Source organism: Dendrobates tinctorius, unplaced genomic scaffold, assembly GCF_039654945.1.
Source record: "Dendrobates tinctorius isolate UK_male_01 unplaced genomic scaffold, ASM3965494v1 ptg000038l, whole genome shotgun sequence".
Lineage (NCBI taxonomy): Eukaryota > Metazoa > Chordata > Amphibia > Anura > Dendrobatidae > Dendrobates > Dendrobates tinctorius.
Window position 1 is genome coordinate 24,712,119 of NW_027361706.1, and position 9,932 is coordinate 24,722,050.

The following is a 9,932-nucleotide window of genomic DNA, read 5'->3' on the forward strand; positions in this document are numbered from 1 at the left end:
TGCATGGTGCTCTCACCCCCCTATCCTGGTATACATGCTACCCCTCACCCCCCAATCCAGGTACACATGGTCCCCCTCACACCCCTTTCCTGGTATGCATGGTCCCCTCACCCCCCCTTTCCTGGAATGCATGGTCCCTTCACCCACCTATCCTGGTATGCATGGTCCCCTCACCCCCTATCATGGTATGCATCGTCCCCTCACCCCACAATCCTGGTATGCATGGTCCCCTCACCCCCAATCCTGGTATGCATGGTCCCCTCACCCCCCAATCCTGGTATGCATGGCCCCCTCACCCTCCTTTCATGGTATGCATAGTCCTCTCACCCCCCAATCCTGGTATGTATGGTCCCCTCACCCCCCTATCCTGGTATGCATGGTCCTCTCACCCCCCTATCCTGGTATGCATGGTCCCCTCGCCCCCCCTTTCGTGGTATGCATGGTCCCCTTACCCTCCTTTCGTGGTATGCATGGCCCTCTCACCCCCTTATCCTGGTATGAATGGTCCCCTCACCCCTCTTTCTTGGTATGCATGGTGCCCTCACCCTCCCAATCCTGGTATGCATGGTTCCTTCACCCCCCTTTCGTAGTATGCATGGTCCCCTCACCCCCTTTTCGTGGTATGCATGGTCCCTTCACCCCTCTTTCGTGGTATGCATGGTCCCCTCACCCCCCTTTCGTGGTATGCATGGTCCTCTCATCCCCCTTTTCGTGGTATGCATGGTCCCCTCATCACCCTTTCATGGTATGCATGGTCCCCTCACCCCCCCTTTCGCGATATGCATGGTCCCCTCACCCCTCTTTCGTGGTATGCATGGTCCCCTCACCCCCCTTTCGTGGTATGCATGGTCCCCTCACCCCCCTTTCGTGGTATGCATGGTCCCCTCACCCCCCTTTTGCGCTATGCATGGTCCCCTCACCCCTCTTTCATGGTATGCATGAACCCCTCATCCCTCAATCCTGGTATGCATGGTCCCCTCACCCCCCTTTTCATGGTATGCATGGTCCCCTCACCCCGCTTTCATGGTATGCATGGTCCTTTCACCCCCCTTTCCTGGTATGCATGGTCCCCTCATCCCTATTAAACTACACACATACAAAAAAAAAACATTTATACTCACCCTTCTTTCCTATGCTCCAACGCTGTCACGTTCTGCTGAAGGCCGGGGCAGGAGTGCGTCCGGAATCGCGCATGCCCATAGCGCTGTCCAGCACCATATTGCAGAAGACACACTGCAAATGTGTCTTCAGTAAAATAGCGCTGAATTGCGCTATGCGCATGCACGATTGCGGCCGCACTCCTGCCCCGGTCTCCGGCTGAAGAGAAGCTCCGCGGCAACGCTCCTCCCAGTCAGGTAAGTATATAAGTATGGCGTTGGAGATGGCGGTATTCAGTGTGTACAGTACCGCCATCTCCGGCGCCATACACACTGCTCACCTCTGGATGCCTCATTCTGTCTGGAGCCAGACTGCGCAGGCGCGTCGCGCTTGCACAGTCTATAAAGGCTTCGGACAGAGTGATGCTTAGAGCGTTATATTATAGATGTCATTTCCATTTGGACACATTTTAATACATGTTACAATTTCTATTAGCTAACTAACTTGTGGGCAGATAGAAATGATAAGGAGATGGCCTGAGGGCAGAAGAGAACAGTAAGGAGATAGCCTGAGGGCAGAGATGAGCGCTGAGTTGATGGCCTGAGGGAAGAGAGAAACTCTGAGGAGATTGCCTGAGGCAAGAGAGAACCTCTGAGGAGATGGCCTGAGGGAAGAGAGAAGCGTTGAGGAGATGGCCTGAGGGAAGATTGAAGCGTTGAGAAGATGGCCTGAGGGAAGAGAGAAGCGCTGAGGAGATGGCCTGATGGAAGAGAGAAGCACTAAGGAAATAGCCTGAGGGAAGAGAGAAGCGCTGAGGCAATGGCCTGAAGGAAGAGAGAAGCTCTGAGGAGGTGGCCTGAGGCAAGAGAGAAGCTCTGAGGAGATGGCCTGAGGGAAGAGAGAAGCGTTGAGGAGATGGCCTGAGGGAAGATTGAAGCATTGAGGAGATGGCCTGAGCGAAGGGAGAAGCGCTGAGGAGATGGCCTGAGGGAAGAGAGAAGCGCTGAGGAGATGGCCTGATGGAAGAGAGAAGCGCTAAGGAAATAGCCTGAGGGAAGAGAGAAGCGCTGAGGCGATGGCCTGAAGGAAGAGAGAAGCTCTGAGGAGATGGCCTGAGCGAACAGAGAAGCACTGAGGAGATGGTCTGAGGGAAGAGAGAAGCTCTAAGGAGATGGCCTGAGGGAAGAGAGAAGCTTTAAGGAGATGGCCTGGGACTAGCGAGGAATGCTGAAGAGATGGCCTGAGGGCAGAGAAGAGCACAAAGGAGACAGCTTGAGGGCAGAATGTCGAGGAAATAGCCTGAGGGCAGAGAGGAGCGCTTGGATGAACTCTAGGGCAGAGAGGAGATGGAGCCTAAGACAGAGAGGAGTATTGAGGAGACAGCTTGAGGGCAGAGAGGAACACTGAAGAGATGACCTGTGGGCAGAGAAACATGATGAATAGATGACCTGAGGGCAGAGAGGAGTGGAGAAAAGATGGACACTAAGGCAGAGAGGACCTCTAAAGAGATGACCTGAGGGCAGAGGGAAACACTGTAGAGATGTAATGCCCCAAAGTTGCTTGCTATATATGTGCCTTTAAGATGTAGCAGAGCTAGCAGTTACCTCATTAGGTTTGCACAATGTTCACATTTCCCTTTGCAGATAATGTACCTTAGAATTCAGTACATAGAAGTGGTTTATATATATGTATAGAGTGATGCACTTATTATATTCTGCTAACAGGAGATTGTTCAGAGTTAGCAAAACAGCCTTGCTTTCCATATATGACCATAAGGTCACATGGGTAGACCACATGACCAGGTCCTGGGTTTAGCACCGTTAGACAAGGAGACATTTTGTGTGCAGGAGTGTGTTGCTTAGGAAAACTGAAGGAGCAGGTATGAAAGAACTAGAACTCCAGAAAAAGAAAAACCACAGCCTCAGCTTCAGGTATCTGTGTGATCAGAACTGTGCATAAAGTATAAACAGAAGTTGAGACTCAGGAATCACTGCACCATTCTTATATCTTCATTATTATAATGGAAAGTAACTGTGATTGCTGCATTGGAATTGAATCTCTGTTCAGTCATTGTTTATCTAGATGTACCTGTGTATTCGATCAAGTAAAGTTTAATGTGGTGCCCCTGAGGCTCAGTCGCCACAGAGGTACTGCACCTTCTCCTAAGGTGTAGTGCCCCACCATCCTGGTAAGTTGGGAACTCCTTTCCACACTCCAACACCTGCATCCCACACAACAGGGTAGTTCAGAAAAGGACCAGATTGCAGCTCCATGCTGAGCACCTTTCGTGGGTCCTTGCTTCGTAACACGAGATGTGCTGGGAGGTGGGTGGAGTTTAGATACATATAAAAGATAGGGAAGCTTTAGAATTACAGGTCAGTCCCTTAGGGGTCAGTCTGACAGAAGGTCGGCGGAGTCGGAAGCCACTCAGGGAGGAGTGGGGATCCCTGGAAGAAGGGATGGAGGAAGGAGTGCTGCAGCTGCCTCAGTGACCTGAGCCAGCTGGCACGGGAAAGTAAGAAAGGTGGAGAGACGTAGACCTGTAACCTAAGCATCCATACGAAGGAAAGACAAGTACGGAACAAAGGAGTAGAGAACAGAGAGGAGGAGTGGGTTGGATAGGAACCCTGCCTATAGGTTTTCAGCGCAAGGCCGGGGCCTGGTCCCCGAGGTTTTATGGACACTTATGGTTCTGCAGCAGACACAGGTGGAGTAGTTGGCTGTAAATGCACTACTCCCATCCAAGACTTGGGACACAACAGCAACACGAATAGAGAGCCGGGATCCAGGAGAATCCCCGAGCAGGCTACAGCTGTCTGTCATACAAGTAGCGTTCTAGGAACATCTAGAAAGGAGGTATTCCAGGGTAACTAAGTACTGGAGTGCTTCACACCACAAGGCGCATTGGCGGAGTCGTTCAGGAAGGTACATGTTGGCGGAGTGTAGGAGAGGAGAGCCCTGACTTGCCCGGGAGGTTGATTGAGTCTCTACCCCAGAGGACACGGCACGGAGGCAGGCACCAGTGTGTACCACGATCTGTGAGTAAAGCTTTGAAACTGCAAGCTCTGGTGTCCTCCATTCATCCGTCGCTAATACCTTTAGCACCGCTACATCTGGGTACCAGCATCCACACCATCCTGCACCTATCCTCATCCATAGCGCCTACACTGCCCTGGGACTACAGCTCCACCTGTGGGGAGCTACACCATCTTTGCTGCATCACACCATCAGTCCCAGTGGATCTGCAAGCAGCGTTGGCTTAACATCTTACTTGCCAAACACCACGGGTGGCGTCACGAACTATTCACCTAACCTCTATTACAAACCACCATTGATTTGGGCGCCCAAGGCCACGGACCGGGTCACCGCTGCTGTGACACATCCCCCTGACACCGTCCCGGTACCGAGTACCCCACGGCCCTGGGTGGGCGACCCATTAACAATAGCCTGTCTGGCCTCCCTGTTTACGGGACTATTTGGAGTTCACCACATTACATCACATTGCCAGAAAACAGAGGTTAATTAAGTGCACCCTGGTGTCATGAACTTCGGAAAACGGATCCGTAGGCGGATTGAAAGAAACGGGTGGCACCGGACCGTTGTGTTGACGGATCCGTGTAAGGTTGAATTTTAAAGGAACCCGTGCCTGGAAAAAGGAGAGAGCGGGAGAGAGAGAGGGGGAGAGAGAGAGAGAGGGAGAGGGAGAGAGGGAGAGGGAGAGAGACAGAGAGATTCTCAGCTCTTTGAACGGGATTTAGGGTTAAATTTCAGAACGGGATTTAGGGTTAAATTTTCTTCCGGGCAAATGCGGATCCGGCCAGCAAAAAAACGTTTCAGTGTCCATCCAGTCATGTCAGCGGACGCCCAAATTTTAGCGGATCCGTGAAAAAAACGGATCCTACGGATGACCATCCATCAAGATCCGCCGATAATGCAAGTCAATGGGAAGAAAAACGGATCCGCCAAGAAAAATGGCGGATCCGTTTTTTTTGCAAAACGCCGGATTTTGACTGATGGTGACAGATGGATGTGTGAAAGAGGCCTAAGCTATGTATGGCACATAGTCTGTCCCCTTTATCTTCTCTGGAAGTTGGGAGATATGGCACACCCCAAACACTGTTATACAGACACACCTCAGTCCCACCTACAAATACTAAAGTGCAATGCTTAAAGGGGTATTCCCATCTCCAAGATCCTCTCACAATATGTAATAGATGTAATAATAATAATATTAGCAAATATCTCCAATTAGAGATGTAGTGTAGCTTTTTTGATTCGCTATACCTCTTTCCTCATGTGCAGGACATTAGGTATCAATGGCAATGTACACTATCAATGTACACTAGCAACTAGCTAACTATCAGTGGTCCTAACCATGGATACCTAAGGTCCTGCAATGCCTCCACATGAGGAAAGAGACAACGAAAAAACTGTGCTACATTTCTAATTGGAGGTATTTGCTAATATTATTATTATTACACCTACTCAGGGGCGTAACTACCACGGTCGCAGGAGTCGCCACTGCGACAGGGCCCGGGGGAGTCAGGGGCCCATCAGGCATACCTCCCAATCATCCCGATTCTCGCAGGACAGTCTCATTTTTGCCCCCCCCCACTCGCGTCCCGAACTGCACTGAGCCACCACGCCCCCCCATGCACCCCATCCTTGCCCTCCCACAGAGACCCACTGCATTGACAGCAGCCCGTTGCTAGGCTGTTTTCCCCAATGTGCGCACAGGACCTGTGATGAGGTCACAGGAGGGGAGGAGTCAGGGGTCACATGATCAGGAGCGGACTCTGCTGTGCTGGTTTTCATGGTGCTGGATGATGTAAAGTTTATGTGTGGGGTCAGGAGGGGTTTACAGGGTGGATGTAGCAGAGCTGTGTGTGTACAATTTTGGATGGAGCGGAGCCGTGTGTGTATGAGGTGTATGGAGCGGAGCCGTGTGTGTAGGAGGTGTACGGAGTGGAGCCGTGTGTGTACGATGTGTACAGAGCAGAGCTTTGTGTGTACGGGGTGGACGGAGCGGAGCCGTGTGTGTACAACGTGTACGGAGTGGATTCGCATGTGAAAGAGGTGTGCGGAGTGGAGCCTCGTGTGTACGAGGTGTGCGGAGCGGAGCTGCGTGTGTACGAGGTGTGCGGAGTGGAGCCTCGTGTGTACGAGGTGTACGGAGAGGAGCCGTGTGTACGAGGTGTACGGAGCGGAGCCGTGTGTACGAGGTGTACGGAGCCGTGTGTACGAGGTGTGCGGAGTGGAGCCTCGTGTGTACGAGATGTGTGGAGCGGTGCCGCGAGTGTACGAGGTGTGCGGAGAGGAGCTGCGTGTGTACGAGGTGTGCCGAGCGGAGCCGCGTGTACGAGGTGTACGGGGCGGAGTCACGTGTGTACGAGGTGTATGGAGTGGAGTCACGCATGTACGAGGTGTACGGAGCGGAGCCGCACGTGTACGAGGTGTATGGAGCGGAGCCACTCGTGTACGAGGTGTACGGAGTGGAGCCACGCATGTACGAGGTGTATGGAGTGGAGCTGCGCGTGTACGAGGTGTACGGAGCGGAGATGTGCATGTATTTTGGCAAGGGGGGCCCCATTTGAAAGTTCGCACCGGGGCCCATACCTTTGTAGTTACGCCACTGCACCTACTACATATTGGGAGAGGATCTTGGGAGATGGGAATACCCCTTTAAGGTGTAAAACATCTGCCCTTTTCTGCATTTCTGTTTGGTCATTCAATAGTGTCACTTCCTTTCTTGCACCCCAAAGTCAGCACCATCAAAGCTCAGTGCTCATTGTATTGGAGGGGGCTCCACTCCCTTGGACCACACCGATCAGCAGAATGGCCTAATCACGTTTATTCTAGACTCTGCAGTATTTTTAGTTCTGCAGCTCAGTACTATGCACTTCAATGGGAAAGCTTAGTGCTGTTTCTCGAATTGAAGAAGCTTTTGTTGGAGGTGAAAACCTGTTTGAGTTTATTGTTAAATTTAATAATCTTGGCATTGTGCAATGAGTGTTATCATCACCAAGGTTTCTTAGTAAGATTTTAATTACTTGGCTACTTACAAGTAATATCAAATACTGTTTTGGACCACAAGAATCCATAGTCACATAAATACTAGTCTGACTATTGAAAGGGCTATTCAGGCATAATGAAAACATTGCAAAGCAAATGAGTAATCAAGACACTTCATAATTTAGTTCCTTCACTGTTCCAGAATGATCACATATGGTTATGTGGCCTCCAGCTCCTTACTGTCTGCTACAGTCCATTCAAAGCACAGAGTAAAGAGATTTCCGGTCTGTGCTTTGAACAGAATGTAGTCTCTCAGTCAAGCGCAGCCCTACACGCAGGAGGACTCAGCCAACAACCCTCCGAGCAGTGATAGTGATGTCATGGTGGCATGGCCTGTGATCTTTGGCCACTTATGAGCGACTGTCAATGTGTACAGGGAGGAAGAGCAGAGCCTATAGAGGCAGTGCAGGCTCCACTTTGAATAATAGCAATCAGCAATTTGTGACCAGTTGGTGCTGGGCATTCCAGAGTGCTAGATAACATTATAATGCATTATATTACTTAAAGAAGCACTTTTTATTCTCTTAATATGTTGCTATCATATTATGCAGCACTGTGTATTTACAATTGCTCATTTTTCCTTTCTACCCAGTTAATTCTTCTGTTTTCCATTAAGTCTATGACATCACGTGATTAATAACTGCCCAGCTGAATCCTTCTAAGCTCTATGAAGAAGCAGGAGGTCAATTTTCCCAGTATTGAGTCATGAGTCACTGCAAAAGTCTATGGCGGAGGGGAGGAGCATAGCCGTTGGCTCAGTAGTTGAAGAGGGGAATGATAAATGCAGAGGGACAAGATGCTTCCTGTTTCTACATAGAGCAAAAAAAGATAATGGTTAACTGGGTAGAAAGGAAAAATGAGCAATTGTAAGTACACAGTGCTATGTAATTTGATAATTGCAATCTAGTAAGATGATGAAAACTTTGATGAGAGCGTTTCTTTAATTCTACCATTAGGTACACTGTGTAGTGCCTGTGTCAGTACCTACAACGCTGACTGCAGAAGAGTCTCTCGATTGTTCATACTAGGAGGTCTAATAGGGAGATACTGTTGGCAGTGATTCAACCATCTTGAGACTGTATAAGAGTCTCAGGATGGTGCTTTGTTGGTGGAGAGGGTGAATATTGAAGGTGGGAGTAAGTGAGCTGTGGGACAGATGCAGCTCTGCCTCTTGGAAAGTGTAGTCTAGAGGCAAAGAGAGAGAGCTGGCAGGAAGTTCAGAATGCAAACAATAACCGTTCACAAGGAATGTGGCAAGAGGCAGAAGGGAAGATAATTAATGAGAATAAAGGGGGCTTTACACATAGTGATATTAGCGATATCGCTAAAGCGTCACCGATTTTGTGACGCAGCAGCGATATCGCTAGCCATATCGCTACATGTGATACTTACCTCCGACTGGCTCCCCTGCTGGTCATCGCTGATCGCGCGAGATTGTCCAGGTTCATTTCTCGTCGGCTGCTTCCTGCTGGAACCAACGAGCGACGCGTGGACGCGGGTGGAGGACGTCATCATCGCCGCATCTGAAAGGTAAGTAACGACCGCTGCTGCGTCGGTACATCGCTGGTGAGATCTTCCTGTGTGGCAGCTTACTAGCGACCATTTAGCGATGCACCAGTGATCCTGACCGGGTCATATCGTTGTCGGGATCGCTGGTGTATCGCTAAATGTAAAGGGGGCTTAAAGGCTACATGGGGGTTTAGGGACTTATTACAAGGACAGTCAGATCATTTTATTGTGTCTGGAAAACCCCTTTAATAATAGCTACTATACACATCTTATAATATGCAATCTTATCCCACCTTGAGACCAGAAAAAAATGAAACTGACCTGAATCAGAATATCACTCTTTACAGGCAAAAGAAGATAAAATGACAAAGTGTAGAGAACCAGAAGGGAATCCATGTTGGGATAAGAGACCGGTCCGGATGACACAAGGTTATTCTACATAACATTACAAAATACAAGGATAAAGTGTGCAGATTACATAAACAGACAAGTAATAAGCAATTGAGTTTTATGGGGAGAACAATGAAGAACATTGTTTTTTTATCAGTTCAGAAATTAGGTTAGTAAATCAATATATAGAACTTTGAAAGTACTGGACTGGAATATCACAGGACCACACAGGACACAGAGGGCGAAATTGAGGACCGTCTAGAGTTGTACATGAAAATTAGCAGTACAAGTGGCTTCTGTATGACTTATTTACGATTTGTCCATTTTATTACAGCAAAATCACAGCTCTAAAATAATCCTGCGACAGTAAGTCACAGAAAAGTTGTGCAAATGTTTTCAATCGCATGATTTGTCTGAAATTTGTGGTCACGTGTAGCCCAAGCCTGAGGCTGCATTCTCACCCAACCATCATGCTGCGGCTTTAGACAGCAGCAACCCTGTGATGCTGTTTCCTGCAAAAATAATTTAATTGCTATTTCACCCCCAAAACTAAAACTGCACAGCCATTATCATTGGCCCTTGTGCGTGAAACAACATTTTTCCTGCAAGATTAAAGGGAAGGTTTTTTGCTTTGTAATATGACAAAAGCATGATGCAGGGGCAGATGCCCTGATTCCAGTAATATGTCACCGAGTTTACTTGGTGCAGAAGTTAAAATAGAATCACAGTTTTCTCTGCTACAGAGCTAGCAGACCTCTGAATGTTGAGCTGTGTATAACCCCACCCACACCACTGATTGGCTGCCTTCTGTGTATTGACAGAAAGCTGCCAATCAGTGGTGGGGGTGTGGTCATATCAGAAGG

At 49.1% G+C, this 9,932-nt stretch overlaps 1 protein-coding gene across 1 annotated transcript in view; it reads right to left on the bottom strand.

Moving 5' to 3' along the window:
• The window catches only part of LOC141088191 (inter-alpha-trypsin inhibitor heavy chain H3-like), an 83,352-nt gene extending 74,277 nt beyond the window's left edge, over window positions 1-9,075 (bottom strand). Inside the window, exon 1 of the mRNA XM_073574115.1 lies at window positions 9,001-9,075. Coding sequence (XP_073430216.1) covers window positions 9,001-9,075 — 75 coding nt within the window. The remainder of the gene's footprint in view (window positions 1-9,000) is intronic.
• Between the last annotated feature and the right edge of the window lie 857 nt (window positions 9,076-9,932).